We start from the raw sequence: 20,625 nt of genomic DNA, 5'->3' as shown, positions 1-20,625 counted from the left end.
CGGACCCCCAATGCTCACAGCAGGGGCCGGGGGTTCCCCCAAAGGTGGGGGATCCCCAAAGATGGGGGGGTCCCCCAAATGTGGGGAGTTCCCCAAAGTTCTCTCCCCTCTCTCCCCCAGCAAAGCTTTGCACCATCGGGACATTTTAACAGCGCTCATTGGTTACAGACATTGGCAGAACTTCTGATTAATTAATGGTTAATTAATGATTAATTAATGAATTTCCCAGTTTGCTGCTCCTGTCTTCCCCCTCCAATGCGATGAGTCCGGGGTGCAGCTCTGCCCTGGCTGGGGTGTCCTGAGGAGAGAGAGTGACAGTGACAGGGACAGTGACAGTGACACAGTGACAGTGACACAGTGACAGTGACAGTGGCAATGACAGTGAGAGTGACACAGGGACAGTGACACAGTGACAGTGACAGTGACAGTGACAGGGACAGCGACAGTGAGGACAGTGCTCCCAGTCCCCCCTTCCATTAGTCCCAGTCCCCCTCAGTCCCTCCCAGTGACCCCTCCAGTGCTCCCAGTACCCCCTGTGCCACTCCCAGTATCCCCAGTATGACCAGTCCCCTCAGCGCTCCCAGTCTCTATTCCCAGTGACCCCCCAATATCCCCACATCCCTCCCAGTTCCCCCAGGTACTCCCAGCTCCCCCAAGATCCCCCCCAGTGCTCACAGTAACCATTCCCAGTACCCATTCCCAGCGCTCCCAGTGTTCCCAGGGCTCCCAGTGCCCATTCCCAGTGCTCCCAGTGCTCCCAGTGCCCATTCCCAGTGCTCCCAGTGCTCCCAGTGCTCCCAGTGTTCCCAGGGCTCCCAGTGCCCATTCCCAGTGCTCCCAGTGCTCCCAGTGCCCATTCCCAGTGCTCCCAGTGCTCCCAGTACCATTCCCAGTGCCCCCAGTGCTCCCAGTGCTCCCAGTGCTCCCAGTGCTCCCAGGACCTGGCCCCTCCCGGGCTGGGGGGCAGCGCTGGGGCCGGGGGGGGCCCGGGGGGGCCCGGGGGGGCCCGGGGGGCTGCGGGGGAAGGGGCAGAGATCAGGGGGGGAGGGGAGGGGGGATCTCACCCCAAACTGGGGGGGGGAGGGTCTCGGAGGATCTGGGGAGGTCCCGGTTAAAGGGGAATTCGGGGCGGGGGGAAGTTTGGGGGGTCCTGGGGGGTTTGGCGGGGTTATTTTGAGGAGGGGGATTATATTGAGGGGGTGAGGATTATTTTGGGATGGTATTTGGGGGCATTGGGTTATTTTAGGGAGGGGGATATTTTGTGGAGGATTATTTGGGGTGGGGGATTATTTTGGGAGAGTTCTTTTGGATGGGGATTATTTTGGGATGGGGACAATTTGGGGAATATTTGGGGGGATTGGGTTATTTTAGGGAGGGGGATATTTTGGGGAGGGGGATTATTTGGCGTGGGGGATTGTTGGGGGGGGTTGGGGGTTATTTGGGAAGGGGGATTACATTGCGGGGATGATTTCGGGGGCACGGGGATGATTTTGGGGGGGTCTCTCACCTGTCCGGCCGTGCACAAACCAGAGCCCCCCCGCCAGCGCTGCCCCCACCACGAAGGCACCGAAGGAAACGGCGGCCACGGCCCCGGGGGGAACGGGGGAAGCTGGGGGGCAGCGTCAGCGCCCCGAAATCGGGACCCCCAAATCTGGGGGCCGGGACCCCCAAATTCCCCCCTAAACCCCCCAAATCTGGGGCTGGAACCCCCAAAATTCCCCCCTAAGCCCCCCAAATTCCCCCCTAAACTCCCCAAATCTGGGGCCGAGACCCCCCAAATTCTCTTCTAACGCCCCCCAAAGGGACCCCGGAGTTCGGGACCCTCCCCAAAAGGGAAACCAGAGCCCCAAGACCCCCCCGGCCCCCGGCCCCCCAAACTCCCCCAGGAAGGACCCAGGGATCCGGGACCCCCCCCAAAGCCCCTTCCCCGAAAGGGACTGAGCAGTTCGGGACCCCCCAAAATCCCCCTCAAACCCCCCAAAAGGGACCCAGGAGTTCGGGAGCCCCCCCCCCCCCCCCAAAAAAAAAAGACCCCGGGGTCTCCTCCCCACCCCCCCCTAAACCCCCCCAAAAGGACAATCTGGGCTCCGGGACCCCCCAAACTCCCCAGTCCCGGGGGTCCCGGTGCCCCCCCCCCCATTGCTGTCACTCACCCGCGGGGGGGGCGCGGGGCCGCTCCCGGGGTGGGGGCGGGGGGCGCGGGAGGGGCGGTGATTGGGGGGCACCGGGAACGGGGGGGGGAATTGAGGGTCCCGGTTTGGGGAGGAGTCCCTGGTTTGGGGGGGGGTCCCGGTTTGGGGAGGAGTCCCTGGTTTGGGGGGGGGTCCCAGTTGTCGGGGGGGTGTCCTCGGTTGTGTGTGGGGGGAGGGGTCCCGGTTTGGGGAGGGGTCCCGGTTGGACTGGGGGTGTCCCGGTTTTGTGGGAGGGGTCTCTGTTGTGGGGGGGGTCCCGGTTGTGGAGGGGTCTCGGTTGTGGGGAGGTGTCCCGGTTTTGGGGGGGGGTCTCTGTCTGGGGATGGGTTCCGGTTATGAGGGGGGGTCTCTGTCAGGGGGTCCCGGTTGTGGGGGGGTGTCCCTGTTGTAGGGAGGGGTCTCTGTCAGGGGGTCCCGCGTTACGGGCCGTCCCGGGGGGTTCCGGGGGGGTTTGGGTGGTCCCAGTGCGGGGGTCCCAGTCAGAGGGTCCCGGGGTTGGGGCGGAGTTTGGGGTCCGGGGGTCCCGAGGGGGGTCCCGGGGGTGTCCCCGCCCGGGGGTCCCGTACAGGGCGCGGGGGTCGCGGGTGTCCCCAGTGTCACTGCGATCGGGGGTGGGGCTGGGTTGACGGGGAGTGGGGGACGGGGATCGGGGGATGACACCTCCAGAGCCCCCCGGTGTTCCTGGTGCCCTCCCCAGTGTCCCCGGTGCCGCCCTCAGTGTCCCTGTCCCTCCCCAAGTGTCCCTGTACCCCCCCACTGTCCCTGTCCCTCCCCTGGTATCCCTGTGTCCCTCTCCAATGTCCCTGTCCCTCCCCAAGTGTCCCCAGTGCCACCCTCAATGTCCCTGCTCCCCGCCTCGGTGTCTCTGTCCCCACCGCTGTCCCTGTCCCTCCCCCAATGTCCCTGTCCCTCCCCTGGTGTCCCTGTGCCCCCCCCCCGCGATATCCCTGTGTCCCTCCGATGTCCCTGTCCCTCCCCAAGAGTCCCTGTCCCTCCCCCAATGTCCCTGTACCGCCCTGGTGTTCCTGTGTCCTCCCGGTGTCCCTGTGCCACCCCCCTCCACCGCGATGTCCCTGTGTCCCTCTCCCGTGTCCCTGTCCCTCCCCCGGTGTCCCTGTGCCACCCCACTGTCCTTGTCCTGCCCCCGTGGTGTCCCTGTGTCCCTCCCTCAATGGCCCTGTGCCCCCCGGTGTCCCTGTCCCTCCCCAAGTGTCCCTCTCCAACGTCCCTGTCCCGCTCCCGGTGTCCCTGTTCCTCTCCAATGTCCTTGTACCCCTCCCCAGGTGTCCCGGCCCCCCCCCGCAGGTGTCCGATGTCCCTGTGCTCCCCCTCTTGCAATGTCCCTGTGTCCCTCTCCAATGCCCCTGTTCCTCCCCAAGTGTCCCCAGTGCCACCCCGTTGTCCGTGTCCCTCCCCAAGTGTCCCTGTCCCCCCTGGTGTCCCTGTCCCCACCGGTGTCCCTGTGTCCCCCTGGTGTCCCTGTCCCTCTCCAATGTCCCTGTCTCTCCCCCGTGTTGTCCCTGTGTCTCCCCCACGATGTCCCTGTGTCCCTCCCCTAATGTCCCTGTCCCCCCCCCCGGTGTCCCAGTGCCCTCTCCCACAAGGTCCCTGTGTCCCTCCCAAAGTGTCCCTGTCCTCCCTCAGTGTCCCGGTCCCCTCCCTGTTGTCCCTGTGCCCCGCCCCCTGCGATGTCCCTGTGTCCCTCTCCAATGTCCCTGTACCCCCTGGTGTTCCTGTCCCTTCCCCGGTGTCCCTGTCCCTCCCTAAGTGACCCTGTGCCCTCCTCCCAGTGTCCCCATGTCCCCCCCCAGACACAGGCAGTGCCTCCAAGAACTGGTGTCACCTTTATTGGTTCCTGTCCGTGACCGTCCCCACGGTGGCCCTGACCCGTGGTGGCCCTGACCAACCCCATGGTGGCCCCAACTGTCACCATGGCAACACCGGCTGTCACCATGGCGACCCTGGCCACCCCCTCCATGGCCCTGGCTCTCCTCTGGTCCCTTTGGTGGCCCTGGTCACCTCTGTGGTGGCCGCCATGGTGCTGGTGGCCCCTCGGTGGCTGTGGCTGTCCCCTGGCTCTTCCTGTGGTGGCCCTGTCCATCCCAGTGGTGGCCCTGGCAGTGGTGGCCATCCCCTGACTCCCTGTGCTGGCCCTTGGTGGCCCCGGCCACCTCCTGGCTCTTCCTGTGCTGGCCCAGTGGCCCTGTGGTGGCCTCGTGGTGGCCCTCTGGCCATGCCCATGGTGGCCCTGGTGACCCTGTGGTGACCGTCCGGTGGCCCTTGGTGACCCTTAATTGCCCTGGCCGTCCGCTTGGTGGCCACTGTGACCCTGTGGTGGCCCTGGGTGGCCCCTCGATGGTCCCGTCAGTGGCCCTGGGTGACCCCACAGTGGCCCCAGTAGCCTTGGAGGCCCTTGGTGGCCCTTGGTGGCCCTTGGTGGCCCCGCGTCCCCTCCGGCTCCGGTTTCGTTGGTTTGACGCACTCGACCCAAAGTTGGTTTGGCAGAATTTAGGGGGGGGGAGGGGAAGGGGAGGGACCCCCCTAACCCGGGGGGGGATGGAGGACCCCAAGATCTGGGGGTGGGGGGGAAGGGGTTTTCCCCTCTGCACCCCCAAATTTGGGGTCCCTGAGGAAGTTTTGGGGTCCCCCCATGCTAAGGGAGGGGGGAGGGGAACCCCAAAACTTGGGCAGGGGCTGGACCCCCCCCCCCCGTGTGTCCCCAAAACACCTGAGGGGGTCTGGGGGGGTCCCCAAAACCCGGGGAGTGCCCTGATACCCTGGGGGTCCCCAAAACACAGAGGGACCCCCAAAGTAAGGGGACTCCAAATACTGGGGGGGGGGGTCCCCAAATTTGGGGGGTCCCAATACCCTGGGGGGGATCCCTGGACCCCAGGCAGGAGTGCCCAAGCTCTTGGTGGGTCTCCAAAGTATGGGAGACCCTCAGTCCTGAGGGGTCCCCAGGTTCACTGGGGACCCCAAGAACTTGGGGGTCCCCAGTACCTGGGGGGGTGGGGGGTCCCCAAAATCCCAGGAAGGATCCCCAAGCCCCAGAGGGTGTCCCCAGATTGTGGCGTCCCCTCAGTTTTGGTGGGGTTCCCAGAACTGTTAAAGGGTCCCCATTCCCCCCCCCCTGATTTTGGGGGCCCCCCCATCCCTATGTACAGCGTGGCGAGGCCCCCCCCGGCTGGGGGGGGTTGTGCTTCCGGGGGGGCCCCGCTGGGATTAGGGGGACCCCCGGAGAGGGGGGGCAGTTTTGGGGAGCCCCCCCGTGCCTCAGTTTCCCGGGCGGGGGGGGAAAGGGCTGGTCCATTTACATCTATATTACAAGGAAAATGTGTCTCTTTGTGGGGGGGTCCCCGTTTCGGGGGAGTCCCTGCTGTGGGGGCACCCCTCAGCTTGGGGGGCTCTCAGTGCTCCCCCCTGGCTCGGTGCTGCCGAGGCCATCGGGGCCCCCCTGGGATGGCTTTTGGGGGGGCCCCCAGGATGTGGCTGAAGGATCCTCCCCAAACGCCCCCAGGCCGGGGCAGGGGCACGAGGGGGGGCCCTGCAAGGTCCGGGCGCAAAGTCCTGGTGTGAGGTCCTGGCGCGAGGGGGGACACGGCTGAGCGAGGTCCCCAGGCACGGTCTCCAAGCACGGTCCCTACGTGGGGCGCCAGGTGGGTGCTCGGGCGAGGTCCCCACATGTGGCGCCAGATGATGGATCTTTGGGCAATGTCCCCACGTGTGGCGCCACCTGGATCCTTGGTGACATCAGGTGGATCCTCAGGCGAGGTCCCCACGTGTGGCCCCAGGGGAATCCTTGAGCAATGTCCTCACACGTGGCACCAGCTGGTGCTCGGGTGACACCGGGTGGATCCTTGGCTGAGGTCCTCCCATGTGGCGCCAGAGGGATCCTTGCATGATGTCCCCACATGTGGCGCCAGGAGGATCCTCAGGTGAGGTCCCCATGTGTGGCGCCACCTGGATCCTTGGTGACATCAGGTGGATCCTTGGGCGAGGTCCTCACGTGTGGCGCCAGATGATGGATCCTCGTGCAAGGTCCTCGTGTGACACCACGGCCTTGCACGACCACAGCTCCTCGTGTGACACCGTGCCCTGGTGCCACCACAGCCCCTGGGACCGCGCTGTCCCCTCTGGTGGTGGCCATGTTGTTGTGCAAGGCCGGCCCCTTGCTGGGGATCGGCTCCTCGTGCGGGGTGGGGGTCCTTGAGTGCCCCCAGACTCTCGAGCGAGGCCACCCCCCCATGAGGACAAGACCTCACACGAGGGGGCCGTGGCTTGGGCCAGACCCCTGTGTGAGGCTGGACCCCCATGTGAGGAGGGGTCTTTGCTTGGGACCAGACCCCCATGTGCCCCTGGAGCCTCGATTGAGGGGGGTCCCCGTGCGAGCCCAGCCCCCCAGGTCCCCCCCGGCCGCATCCCCATGCGAGGCCGCACCCCCCGGCAATGGGGGGGTCCCGCGGTGCCCCCGTGCCCCCCGCGTGCCCCCGGCCCCCGGTGTGAGGGAGGGTCCCACGCGCCCCCCCGCCCGGGGGTCTCACAGACTGGTCACCAGCTGCATCTGCCCGTCGGGCTCGGCGCCCCCCGCGCCCCCCTCGGGCCCCCCGAAGGTCTCGGGGCTGTGCCGGCGGTTGGGGGGGGGGCGCGCGGGGGGGCCCCCCCAGGTAGGGGGGCGCGGGGGGCGGGGGCCCCTCGGGGCTGCTGTCGGGGTAGTCCCGCGGTGGGGGGGGGGTGCCGGGGGTCGCGGGGGGGGTCGGGGGGGGGGCCCCAGCCCGCCCGGCTTCCCCCGTGCCAGCTCCTGGTAGAGCAGCCCCAGCTCGGGGGCGCCGGGGGGGGGCTCGGCGGGGGGCGGGGGGGGGCGGCGGGGGGGGGCGGCGGGGGCGGGGGGGGTGCCCCGTGCGCGGAGCCCCCTCCCCGCAGATTGTTGTGCACCAGCTCCGAGATGATCATCTTCTCCAGCGCCGCCGCGTCTGGGGGGGCCCCTGGGCACCCCCCCCGGCCCGGCACCGCCCCCCCGGGCCCCCCCTCGGGGCCCCCCCGCAGGCTGTAGCTGTTGTTGAAGTTGCCATTGAGGGGCAGCGGCTCCGGGGGCTCCCGGGGGGGCTCTGCGGGATGGGGGGCGTCAGTGCGGGGAGGGGGTGTCAGTGAGGGGAGGGGGGGGTCATTGTGGGTCAGTGAGTGGTTTGGCAGGTCATTGGGGGGCTTGGGGGGGTCAGCGAGGGGGTCTGGGGTGTCATTGGGGGCTTTGGAGGGTCAATGAGGGGGTTTGGGGGAGTGATTGGCGGACTTGGGGGGTCAGTGAGGGGGTTTGGGGGGTCATTGGGGGGGTCATTGGGGGGTCAGTTAGGGGTCTGGGGGGTCATTCATAGGTCAGTTGGGGGGTCCGGGTGGTCATTGGGGGGCTTGGGGGGGTCATTGAGGGACTTAGGGGGTCTTTGGGGGCCTTGGAGGGGGTCAGTGGATGGTCTGGAGGGGGTCATTGGGGGCTTTGGAGGGTCCATGAGGGAGTTTGGGGGGATCATTGGGGTGCTTGGGGGCTCAGTAGGGGGGACTGGGAGTCGTCAATGGGGGGCTTGGAGGGTATGAGGGATCACTGGGGGGCTTGGAGGGGTCAGTGAGGGGGTCTGGGGGGTCACCGGTAGGTCAGTTGGGGGGCTTGGGGGGTCATTGAGGGGTCAGTGGGGGGTCCTTGGTTGTGTCTGGGAGATCCTTGGGGGCTTTGGGGGGTCATTGGGGGGCTTGGAGAGTCAGTGGGGGGGTCTGGGCAGTCACTGGGGGTCACTGAGGTTCTGGGGAGTCATTGGGGGCTTTGGGGAGTCAGTGTGGGGGTCTGGGGGTGGTCATTGGGGGGCTCAGAGGGTCAATGAGGGGATTTGGGGGGGTCATTGAGGGCCTTGGAGAGTCAGTGGAGGGTCGAGGGGCATCATTGGTAGGTCATTGGGGGGTCCTTGGGTGTGTCTGAGGGATCACTGGAGGGCTTGGGGGGGGTCAGTGAGGGGGTCTGGGGAGGGGTCATTTGTAGGTCAGTTGGGGAGTCCAGGTGGTCATTGGGGGGGTCAGTGGGGGGTCTGGAGGGGGTCATTGGGGGGCTTGGGGGGGTCAGTGTGGGGATCTGGGGGTGGTCATTGGGGGGGTCAGCAGAGGGTCTGGGGGTGGCCATTGAGGGTCTTGGAGGGTCAATGAGGGGGTTTGGGGGGTCATTGGGGGACCTGTGTGGTCATTGGAGGGTCATGGGGGGGGGTCAGTGGGGGGGTTGGGGGCGGTCAGTGGCAGGGTCTGGGGGGTCACTGGGGGGCTTGGAAGGTCAGTGAGGGGTTTTGGGGGGTCATGGGGGCCTTGGAGGGTCGATGAGGGTGTTTGAAGGGTCAGTTGAGGGTCTGTGTGGTCATTGGATGGTCAATGAGGGGTCTGGAGGGTCATTCTGTAAGGCTGGGGAGATACAGTTGGGGGTGCTGTGAAAGGTTTGGGGGGATCTGGGTGCTTCGGGCAGGGTTTGGGGGGTCTGGGCTACTGGGGCAGGTTTGGGGGGTCAGTGGTGGGATCTGGGGAGTTCAGGCAGGGTTTGGGGGAGTCTGTGGTGGAATCTGGGGGATTGGGGCAGGTTTGGGGCATCAACTGAGGGGTCTGGGGATTCAAGGGGGTTGGGGGGGTCGCTGAGTGGGTCTGGAGGGGGGTTGGGGGGCTCTGGGGGGTCGGGGGGGTTCGGGGGGCATGTAGGGGGCAAATGTGGGGCTGGGGGGGCACAAGGAGGGGCACGGGGAGGAGGTTGTGGGGCAGCACTTACTGGTGTCACGGAAGCTCCCTGGGGACAGAGGCAGCATTTAGGGGGGGTCACATCCCACCCCAGACACGCCCAAATCCCCCCCCCCCAGACCCCCCCAAATGCCCCCAGTTCCCCCATGACCCCACAGCTGGGACATTTGGGGACATTTTGGGGCGAATTTGGGGCTGTGTGGGGTCAGGACCTCTCTGTCCCTCTCTGGGGGAGTTTTGGGGGGCCCAGAAGGTTGGGGGGGCAGGTTTGGGGAGCAGGAAAATCCCCCCCATTCCCACCCAGGGGCTGAAATTGGGGGGGATGCAGCAGCCAGGACCCCCCAAAACCCCCATTGGGGGCAGGGTCTGTGGGGGATTTGGGGGGATTTTGGGGGGCGTTTGGGGGCATCCAGGGGCTGTGAGGGGATTTTAGAGGGGAATTTTGGGGGGATCCAGGGGCCATGGGGGGGTCTTGGGGGGATCCAGGGGCTGTGGGGGGATTTTGTGGGACCAGGGGCTGAAATTGGGGTGTTCAGGGGGGTGGGAGCACCCAGGAACCCCAAACTCCTGCTGAACCCACACATGGGGGGGAGCTGAGGATGGAAGGATTTTGGGGGGGCTCCCGAAGGTTTGGGGGCAGTTTGGGGGGGTCGGGCCCCCCCAGACCCACCTGGGGCGGTGAAGGCGGGGGGCGAGGCGGGGGTGAAGCCCCCCCCCTCGGCCAGCAGGGTGTTGTAGGGACTCGACCCCCCCCGCGGCGGCAGCACCGGGTTGGGCAGGAGGTGCGACCCTGCGGAGAGGGGGGGGTCACACACGGGGGGCTGGGGCGGTCCCCAAAACTTGGGGAGGGTCTGGATCGCTCCCCCCTTGTGCCCCCAAAACCCCTGAGGGGGTCCCCAAAACCCGGGGAGTTCCCTGATACCCTGGGGGTCCGCAAAACCTGGGGAGGGGCTGGACCTCCCCCCCCCCCGTGTGTCCCCAAAACCCCTGAGGGGTCCCCAAAACCCCTGAGGGGGTCCCCAAAACCCAGGGGGTTCCCTGACACCCTGGGGGTCCCCAAAACCCCTGAGGGGGTCTGGGGGGCTCCCCAAAACCTGGGGATGGGCTGGACTCTCCACCGGGTGCCCCCAAAACCCCTGGGGGGGTCCCCAAAACTCGGGGGGTTCGCTGATACCCTGGGGGTCCCCAAAACCTGGAGAGGGGCTGGGCCGCCCCCCGTGTGCCCCCAAAACCCCTGGGGGGGTACCCAAAACCTGTGGGTTCCCTGATACCCTGGGGGTCCCCAAAACTTGGGAAGGGACTGGATCCCCCCCCCCCGTGTGGCCCCAAAACACCTGAGGGGGTCTGGGGGGTCCCCAAAACTCGGGGGGTTCCCCGATACCCTGGGGGTCCCCAAAACACAGAGGGGCCCCCAAAGTAAGGGGAGTCCAAATACTGGGGGGTGGGTGATCCCGAAATTTGAGGGGGCCCCAATACCCTGGGGGGGGATCCCTAGACCCCGGGGTGGGGTGCCCAAGCTCTGGGGGGGGGTCTTGGGGTGTTTTGGGGTCCTCACATGGGTGCTGTGAGTGGAGTTTGGGGAGCATGAGGGTCTTTGGGGAGCATGAGGGGTCTTTGGGGTTCCAGGGGAGGGGTGGGGGGGACTCAGGGGTCTGAGGTGGATCTGAGGCATCTCAGGGGGTCTCAGGGGGCCCAGAGGGACCTTTGGGGTCCTGTGGGGTTTTTGGGGAGGGGTCTCACTGCCGTTCAGGGTGGAGTAATGTCTTTGTTCTCTCTGGGTTCTCTGGGGGTGTCTGGGAGTTCTGGGGGGTTTTTGGGGAGGGGTCTCACCACTGTTCAAGGTGGAGGAAGGGTCTCTGGGGGTTTCTGGGGGTCTCTGGGGGTCTCTGGGAAAGGGTCTCACTCCATTCATGGTGGAGGAAGGTCTCTGCGGTCTCTGGGGGTCTCTGAAGGTCTCTGGAAGTTTTGGGGAGGGGTCTCACCTCCATTCAGGGTGGAGGTTGGCCTCTGGGGTCTCTGGGGATCTCTGGGGGGGTCTCTGGTGGTCTCTGGGGGTCTCAGGATGGTCTCTGGTGTCTCTGGGGTCTTTGGGGAGGGGTCTCATCTCCGTTCAGGGCGGGGGGGCTCTGAGTTTTTGGGAGTCTCTGGGTTTTTTTGGGGAGGGGTGTCACCTCCGTTCAGGGCAGGGGGGCTCTGAGGTGTTTTTGGGGGTCTCTGGGGCTCTCTGGGATTTTTTGGGGTGGGGTCTCACCTCCATTCAGGGCAGGGGGGGGCACTGAGGTGTTTTTGGGGGTCTCTCACCTCGGTTCAAGGTTGGGGTGCTGTTCAGGTCTCCCCCCATAAAACTGGACTCCGTCTGTTTCCGGACCGTGTCATTCCACATCCTCCGGATCCGGCTCTGGGGGCACCGCAGCGGGGCTGGGACCCCCAGAATCCCCAAAACCGCCCAAGAGCTCCCCCAAAACCACCCCAAACCCACCCCAGAGTCCCCCAAAATCACCCCCAAACCCACCCAGAACCCCCCAAAATCACCCCAGAACCCCCAAAAACCACCCTAGAACTCCCCCAACCCACCCCAGAACCCCCCAAAACTGCCTGAGAACCCCTCAAAACCACCCCAGAACTCCCCAAAACCACCCCAGAACCCCCCCAGACACCCCAGAATACCCCCGAGGTGTCCCCACATGCAGCACCCACAGCCTGGCAGGGTCTGAGGGAGGTTTTGGGGGAGATTTTGGGTCCAGGAGGTTTTGGGGTAACATGGGGGGATCTTGGGGTGTCACAGGGAGATTTGGGGGGTCTGGAGGGGGCACATCTGCATCTGGGGGATGCTCTCATGGGGGATTTGAGGGTGTCATGGGGAGGATCCTGGGTGTGGAGTGGATTTGGGGGCTTTGGGCTTTTTTGGGATGAGGGGCCTTTTGGGGAGTTTGGGGGTCCCAACCTGGGTGCTGATGTAGGGCTGAGCATGAGTTTGGGGGGTGATTTGGGGGGCTCTGAGGTGTCTGGGGTGTGTGTGGGACTGACAGCAGGACTAGAGTGATTGACAGCTGGCCTCTGTGATTGACAGGCAGGAATAAAAGTGATTGACAGACAGGATCAGCCCCTCAGAGTGATTGACAGACAGGATCAGTCCTTCAGAGTGATTGACAGGCCCCAAGAGTGATGAGGGAAGCGTGGCAGCCCCAGGATTTGAGGAGAAAAGGGGCAGGGAAAAATGGTGGGAAAAGTGTTTAAAGCCTGAGGGGAAAAGGGTAGAAAAAGGGTGGGAAATGTGAGGGGGAAAGGGAGGAAACATGAGGGGGAAAAGGGTAGGAAAAGTGAGAGGGAAAAATGGAGGGAAACATGAGGGGGAAAGGGGTGGAAAATATGAAGGGAAAAGGGTGGCAAATCTGAGGGAGGAAAATGGTGGTAAAGATAAGGGAAAAAATGATGGGAAACATGAGGGGGAAAGGGCAGGAAATGTGAGGGGGAAAATGGAGGGAAACATGAGGGAACAAGGGGTGGAAAACATGAAGAGAAAAGGGTGGCAAACCTGAGGGGAAAAAAGGGTGGGAAAGAATGATGGGAAATGTGAGGAGAGAAAAGGGTGGGAAAGGTGAGGGTAGAAAAGGGGGGGAAACATGAGGGGGAAAGGGGTGGAAAACCTAAAGGCAGAAAAGTGGGAAATATGAGGAGGAAAAGGGTGGGAAATGTGAAGGGAATAAGAGAAGGAAACGTGAGGTGAAAAGGGTGGGAAATGTGAGGGGGAAAGGGCAAGAAATGGGAGGGGGGAAAAGGCAGGATTTGTGAGGGGGAAAAGGGTGGGAAATGGGAGAGGAAAACGGGGGGAAATGTGAGAGGAAAAAGTGGCAGGAAATGTGAGGGGGAAAGGGTGGAAAACATGAGGGGGAAAGAGTTGCAAACCTGAGGGGAAAAAAGGGTGGGAAAGGTAAGAGAAAAAATGGCAGGAAACATGAGGGGAGAAAAAGGTGGGAAAAGTGAGTGGGAAAAGGATGGAAAATGTGAGGGGGAAAGGTCAGGAAATGTGAGGGGAAAAGGGAGGGAAATATGAGGGGGGAAATGGAGGGAAACATGAAGGGGGGAAAGGGTTGGAAAGATAAGGGAAAAAATGGTGGGAAACATGAGGAGGGAAAAAGGAGGCAAAGGTGAGGGGGAAAGGGTGGGAAATGTGAAGGGAATTAGCACAGGAAATATGAGGGGAAAAGGGTGAGAAACATGAGGGGGAAACAGCGGGAAACACGAGGGGAAAAGGGCAGGAAAAGTAAGGGGGAAAAGGGAGGGAAACATGAGGGGGAAAGGGCGGGAAATACGAAGGGAACAAGAGTAGGAAAGGTGAGGTGAAAATGGTGGAAATGTGTGGAGAAATCAGAGGGAAATGTGAGGGGAAAAAGGGCTTGAAATGTGAGGGGGAAAGGGCTGTAAGTGTGAGAGGAAAAGGGAGGGAAACATGAAGGGAAAAGGGGTGGGAAAGATAAGAGAAAAAATGTTAGGAAACATGAGGGGAGAAAAGGGCAGGAAAGGTGAGGGGGAAACTGCAGGAAGTGTGAGGGGGAAAGGGGTGGGAAATATGAGGGGAAAACAGTGGGAAATGTGAGGGAAAAAGGGCAGGAAATGTGAGGGGGAAATGGCAGGAAATGTGAAGAGAATAAGAGCAGGAAACGTGAGGTGAAAAGGATGGGAAACATGAGGGGGAAAGGGCAGGAAAAGTGAGAGGGAAAATGGAGGGAAACATGAGGGGACAAGGGGTAGAAAATGTGAAGGGAAAAGGGTGGGAAACCTGAGAGGGAAAAAGGGTGGGAAAGATAAGGGAAAGAATGGTGGGAAATGTGAGGGGAGAAAAGAGCGGGAAACGTGAGGGGAGAAAAGAGGGGAGAAACTTAATTGTAAAAAAAGTGGGAAATATGAGGGGGAAAGAGTGGGAAATATGAAGGAAATAAGAGAAGGAAATGTGAGGTGAAAAGGGTGGGAAACGTGAGGGAAAACAGTGGGAAATGTGAGGGGGAAAAGGCGGGAAATGTGAGGGGGAAAATGGAGGGAAACATGAGGGGACAAAGGGTGGGAAACGTGAAGGGAAAAGGTGGCAAATCTGAGGGGAGAAAAGGGTGGGAAAGATAAGGGAAAAATGGTGGGAAATGTGAGGGGAGGAAAGGGCAGGAAAGGTGAGGGGAAAACAGTGGGAAATGTGAGGGGAGAAAGGCAAGAGACATGAGGGGGAAAGGGAGGGAAAAAAGTAAGGGGGAAAATGGAGGGAAACATGAGGGGGAAAGGGGTGGAAAATATGAAGGGAAATGGGTGGGAAATGTGAGGAGAAAAGGTGAGAAACATGAGGGAAAACAAGTGGGAAATGTGGGGGGGGAAAGTGTGGAAAATGTGAAGGGAAAAGGGTGGCAAACCTGAGGGGGAAAAAGAGTGGGAAAGATAAGGGGGAAAATGGAGGGAAACGTGAGGGGAGAAAAGGGAGGGAAAAGTGAGTGGAAAAAGTGTGGAAAATGTGAGGGGGGAAATGGAGGGAAACGTGAGGGGAGAAAAGGGAGGGAAAAGTGAGTGGAAAAAGTGTGGAAAATGTGAGGGGGAAACAGGAGGGAAACATGAAGGGAAAAAGTGTGGGGAATGTGAGACAAAGAAAGGTGGGAAATGTGAGGGGAAAGGGTGGAAAAAAGAAAATAAAAAAGAGCTGAAATTGTGAGGGAAAGACATCGGGAAAATGAAATAGAGAAGGGTGGGAAAGGTGAGAAGAGTCATAAACAAAAGAGAAAATATTAAAAAAAAAGCAGGAAATGTGAAGAGAAAAAAGGGTGGAAAAGCAAAGAAAAAGCACAGGAAAAGAATAAAACTGAAAGGGTGGGAAATGTGAATAAAAAAAGCAGAAAAATGAAAGAAATAGGGATTGGAAATCCCATAAACCCTCCCCAGAGACCTTCCCCATATGACCACACCCACTCTGTGTGGGTGTCTATAGGATTGTCTGTGGGATTTGGGGTTTTTCAGAGCTATGGGCCCCTATCTCTGTGAGAGATCCCTCAAAGACCCCCTGTCCTATTGGGGGGGATTTTTGAGGCTTTTGGGGGTCCCCACCTGGATGCTGCTGTGGTATCAGGGGGATGTTTGGGGGTTTTTCTTGTGTGGGTCAAGCGAGTTTTTGGGGGTCTCCACCTGGGTGATGCTGTAGTACCTGGGCTGGGGTTTAAGGGAGGGTTTTGGGGTGTTTTGGGGTGGTTTTGGGGTCCCCACCTGGGTGCCACTGTAGTACCGAGTGGGGTTTAGGGGAGGGTTTAGGGATAGTTTTAGGGCTGTTTTGGGGTAGTTTTGGGCTGTTTTCAGGTGGTTTTGGGGTCCCCACCTGGGTGCCACTTTAGTACCGGCAGTGGGGTTTAGGGGAGGGTTTTGGGGTAGTTTTGGGCTGGTTTGAGGTGGTTTTCAGGTGTTTTCAGAGGTGTCTTTGGGGTCCCGCCTGGGTGCCGTTGTAGTACCAGGGGTGGGGTTTAGGGGAAGGTTTTGGGGTAGTTTTGGGCTGGTTTGGGGTGTCTTCAGGTGTTTTTGGGGTCCCACCTGGGTGCCGCTGTAGTACCGGGGGTGGGCGCGGGTGGCCGAGGGTTTGAGGGCGCCCAGGGAAGTCCCGGGAGGGCCCCTGAGGCAACACCCCGAGTGCCGCAGGCACTTGCTGAGCTCCCGGTGCACCTGGGAAGCACACACGGACACCGGTGACACCAGTGACACACCAGTGACACACCAGTAATGGCCAGTAACACACCAGTAACACTCAGTAACACCAGTAATACCCAGTAACACACCAGGGACCCCAGCGACACCAGTAACACACCAATGACACACCAGTGACAACAGTAACACACTAGTAGCACCCATTAACATACCACTAATACCCAGTAACACCAATAACACCCAGGAACACATCAGTAACACACCAGTGACACCAGTAATACACCAGTAACACACCAGTAATACACCAGTAACACACCAGTAATACCCAGTAACACCCAGCAACACATCAGTAATACACCAGTAACGCACCAGTGACACCAGTAACAGAGTAACACACCAGTAGTACCCAGAAACACCAGTAATACCCAGTAACACACCAGTAACACAACCAGTAACACACTAGTAACATCAGTAATACACCAGTAATACCCAATAATACACCATTAACTTACCAGTAACGCTAGTAACAACCAGTAACGCACCAGTTCACACCAGTACCCCCAGTAACACACCAGTAACACACCAGTAACACCCAGTAACGCACCAGTGACACACCAGTGACACCAGTAATACACCAGTAATACCCAGTAACACCCCAGTAACATCCATAACATACCAGTAATATCCCATAACACACCAGTAACACCAGTAATACCCAGTAACACCACTAACACACCAGTAACACCCAGTAACACACCAGTAACACACCAGTGCCCCCCTGTAACACCCAGTGCTGCTCCCCATGCACCTGGGAAGCTCCTGGGGGGGGTCACAACCCACCAGTTCACCCCAGTAACCTCCCAGTAGCCTCCCAGTGCCCCCAGTGCCAGACCCTTCCTGAGCTCCTGGTGCAACTGGGTGCCCACCAGTAACAACCCAGTAGCCCCTCATTACTGTCCCAGTTCCCCCCAGTCCATCCCAGTGCCCTTCACCAATGCTCTGTGAGGATCCCAGTCCCTCCCACTTCCCCCCAGTCCATCCCAGTGCCCTTCACCAATGCTCTGTGAGGATGCCAGTCCCTCCCAGTCCTTCCTAGTGCCCCCCAAATCTTTTTCTGGAGGGCACAGTGGAAGAGGAAGATGAAGGTGCCCACACAGTGTCCTCCCAGTCCCTTCATTCCTGATCTCTGGGGGTCCCACTATCTCCCAGTGCCTCCCAGTGCCTCCCAGTCTGTCCCAGTTTTTACCAGGCCTTCCCAATTCCTCCCTAGTCTCCCCCAGTTTCTCCCTCCTTCTTCTGGAGGGCCCAGTGGAAGAGGAAAATGAAGGTACTTGACCACTGTCCCCCCTGTGCCCTCCTACTGTCCCTTACCCACAATCTCTGTGTATCTCAGTCCATCCCAGTGCCTCCCAGTGCCTCCCAGTCCCTCCCAGTGCCCATAGTTCCTCCCACGCATTCTTCTGGAGGGCACAGTAGAAGAGGAAGATGAAGGTACTCAACCACTGTCCCCCCTGCACCCCTCCCACTGTCCCTTACCCACAATCTCCACGTGTCCCAGTGCCCTCCCAGAGCCTCCCAGTTTCTCCCAGTGCCTCCCAGTCTCTCCCAGTGTCCCCCACACATTCTGGAGGGCACAGTAGAAGAGGAAGGTACTTGAATGATGTCCCCCCTGTGCTCTTCCACTGTCCCTTACCCCTGATCTCTGTGTATCCCAGTCCCTCCCAGTGCCTCCCAGTCCATCCCAGTTTCTCCCGGTCCCTCTCAGTTTCTCCCAGTCCCTCCCAGTGCCCCCTGCTTCTGGTGGAAGAGGAAGATGAAAGTACTCGACCACTGTCCCCCCTGTTCCCTCCCACTGTCCCTTACCCCTCATCTCTGTATCCCAGTGCCTCCCAGTCCCTTCCAGTTTCTCCCACTCCCTCCCATTCCCTCCCAGTGCCTCTCAGTGCCCCCAGTTCCCCCCGCACCTTCTTCTGCTGGAAGAGGAAGATGAAGGTACTCAATTGATGTCCCCTCTGTCCCCTCCCACTGTCCCTTACCCATGATCTCTGTGTATCCCAGTCCCTCCCAGGGCCCTCCCAGTGCCTCCCAGTCCCTCCCAGTGTCCCCGCACCTTCTTCTGGAGGGCGCAGTGGAAGAGGAAGATGAAGGTGCCCTGCAGGGCGTTGCAGGCCGTGAACAGCGACGCCGTCAGCACGGACTCACGGGTGACGAAGAGGAGGCCGAAGGCCCAGGTGAGCCCCAGCAGCAGCAGCAGCGCGATGGCCCCCAGCGCCCACGACCTGCGGGGCACCCTGGTCACTGGGAGGGACTGGGACAGACTGGGAGGGACTGGGAAGGACTGGGGAGCACTGGGATGGACTAGGGAGCACTGGGAGGGGATTGAGGAGCACTGGGATGGACTGGGGAGCACTGGGAGGGACTGGAGAGAACTGGGAGGGACTGGGGAGCACTGGGAGGGACTGGAAGGAACTGGGGAGCACTGGGAGGGACTGGGGAGCACTGGGAGGGACTGGGGAGTGGTGGGACCCAGACATGAATGAGGGAACTGGGATGGACTGGGAAGTACTGGGAGGAAAATGGGGAGCACTGGGAGGAGACTGGGGAGAGGTGGGACCCCAGGCATCCTGAGTGAGGGAACTGGGATGGACTGGGGAGCACTGGGAGGGGAGTGGGGAGCACTGGGGCACCTAGAGGTCCTGAGTGAGGGGACTGGGAGGGACTGGAGGGTACTGGGAAACACTGAGGGCACTGGGAGGGTACCGGGAGGGTACGGGGAGGGTACTGGGAGGAGTTGGAGGGCAGTCAGAGGCACTGGGGGCACTGGGAAGGACTGGAAGGGACTGAGGAGCACTGGGAGAGAATTGGGGAGCAGTGGGACCCCCAGAGACCCTGACTGAGGGGACTGGGATGGACTGGGAGAGACTGAAGGGTACTGGGAGACACTGGGGGGACACTGGGAGGGTACTGGGAGGGACTGGAAGGCAGTGGGAGGCACTGGGGGCACTGGAAGGGACTGGAGGGCAGTGGCAGGGCACTGAAGGGCACTGGGAAGGACTGGGAGGGTACTGGGAAGGACTGGGAGGACACTGGGACCACCAGCACCCCCAGCCACGGAGCTCCAGGGGAGTTGGGCCCCATTTTGGGGTCCCTCCCTGCCCTGTTTGGGGTCCTGTTTGGGATGCCCCCATTCAGGGGTCCCACTTGGGTTCCTCCTGTTTGGGATCTCATTTGGGCCCCCCGGAACTCAAGGGTGTCATTTGGGGTACCCCCATTTGGGGGTGCCCAAAGGGGGTCCCAACTGAGGTCCCTCCCGTCTTTGCAGGTCGCCCCAGTTCAGGGGTCCCATTTGGGGTTCCCCCCGTGGGGTCCTATTTGGGGTTTCCCTTTGGGGTCCCATTTGGGATTCCCCCTGTGGGGTCCTATTTGGGGTTTCTCTTTGAGGTCCCATTTGGGGTTTCCCTTTGGGGTCCCACTTGGGGTTTCCCTGTGTGGGGCCCTGCTTGAGGTTCCCCCATGTGGGGTCCTGTTTGAGGTTTCCCTTTGTAGGGTCCCATTTGGGGTCAATTGTCCCCCCATTTGGAGTCCCCCCCCTGTTCAGGGGTCCCGTTTGGGGTTTCCCTATGGGGTCCCACTTGGGGTTCTCCCTGTGGGGTTCCCTTTGTGGTTCCCTCTATGGGGTCCCGTTTGGGGTCCATCCTCCTCCTGTTTGGAGTCCCCCCTAGTTCAGGGGTCTCATTTGGGGTTTCCCTTTGGAGTCCCATTTGGGGTCTCTCCCTCTCTGTTTGGAGTCCCCCCCATTTCGGGGCTCCTGTTTGGTGTTTCCCTTTGGGTCCTGTCAGGGGTTTCCCTTCGGAGTCCCATTTGGGGTTCCCCCTGTAGGGTCCTATTTGAGGTCTATCATCCCCCATTTGGAGCCTTCCCAAATTCAGGGATCCCATTTTGGGTTCTCCCTGTGGGGTCTTGTTTAGGGTCCAGCCCTCCCTGTTTGGGGTCTCCCCTAGTTTGGGGGTCCCATTTGGGGTTTTTCTTTGGGGTCCCATTTGGGGTTTCCCTATGGGGTCCTGTTTGGGGTCCCCCCTTTGGGGTCTCGTTTGGGGTCCCCACCTGATGCTGTCCAGGCGGCTGGAGTCGGGTTTGAGGGCGGCTGAGCTGCGCAGCATCTTGTGCAGGGTGACCAGCAGGAACACCAGCGTCACCTGTGGGAGCCCGGGTGAGACACGGGGACACAGGGGACACACAGACATGGGGGGGACACAGAGACATGGGGGGGACACACAGCCAGTGGGGGGACACACAGATAGGGGGGGGACACACAGATATGGGGGGGACACACAGATATGGGGGGGACACAGAGACATGGGGGGACACAGAGCCAGTGGGGGGACACACAGACATGGGGGGGACACACAGATAGGGGGGGACACACAGATATGGGGGGACACAGAGACACGGGGGCACAGAGACATGGGGAGGACACAGAGACATGGGGGGGGACACAGAGACATGGGGGGGACCCCAGGTGAGAAACGGGGACACAGAGACATGGGGGGGGGGGGGGGGGGGACACAGAGACATGGGGGGGACACAGACACATGGGGGAGACCCAGAGACATGGGAGACACAGAGACGTGGTGGGGACACAGAGACGTGGGGGGGACCCCAGACCCATTGTGGGACCTGCCCTGAGACATGGCAACACCCCAGAGCCATGGGAGGGACCCCAGAGCCATTGTGGGACCCCAGATGACACACAGGGAAACCCAGACCCACAGCGACACCCAGAGCCACAGGGGAACCCCAGACCCATTGTGGGACCCCACAGCTCACCCATGGTGTGATCCTCACATCCCTGGGGTTGCCCCAGCCCACAGATGAGGACAAGGATGAGGAAGGTCCATCCCCAGACCTCTGAGGCCCCCCAAGCCCTCTCAGGCCCCCTTATGAGAATGAGGAAGGTCAATCCCCAGACCCTCCCCAAGCCCCCATCCCCACATTTGAGCATGACCAAGGTCCATCC

The 20,625-nt window shown here is 61.4% G+C and overlaps 1 protein-coding gene across 1 annotated transcript in view; it reads right to left on the bottom strand.

Annotated features, from left to right (window-relative positions):
* Window positions 1–6,729: 6,729 nt before the first annotated feature.
* ADGRL1 (adhesion G protein-coupled receptor L1) overlaps window positions 6,730–20,625 on the bottom strand; it is a 59,620-nt gene continuing 45,724 nt past the window's right edge. Inside the window, exons 19-26 of the mRNA XM_058042585.1 lie at window positions 19,713–19,804; window positions 17,719–17,887; window positions 15,498–15,626; window positions 11,247–11,343; window positions 9,616–9,735; window positions 8,977–8,994; window positions 7,059–7,297; window positions 6,730–7,008 (exon numbers count right to left, since the gene is read on the bottom strand). Of these exons, the coding sequence (XP_057898568.1) occupies window positions 6,730–7,008; window positions 7,059–7,297; window positions 8,977–8,994; window positions 9,616–9,735; window positions 11,247–11,343; window positions 15,498–15,626; window positions 17,719–17,887; window positions 19,713–19,804 (1,143 nt within the window). The remainder of the gene's footprint in view (window positions 7,009–7,058; window positions 7,298–8,976; window positions 8,995–9,615; window positions 9,736–11,246; window positions 11,344–15,497; window positions 15,627–17,718; window positions 17,888–19,712; window positions 19,805–20,625) is intronic.

This window comes from Melospiza georgiana, chromosome 32 (genome assembly GCF_028018845.1).
Source record: "Melospiza georgiana isolate bMelGeo1 chromosome 32, bMelGeo1.pri, whole genome shotgun sequence".
NCBI classification, from domain to species: domain Eukaryota; kingdom Metazoa; phylum Chordata; class Aves; order Passeriformes; family Passerellidae; genus Melospiza; species Melospiza georgiana.
The sequence above is the reverse complement of the archived record's forward strand: the minus strand, read 5'-3'. Positions and strand labels throughout refer to the sequence as shown.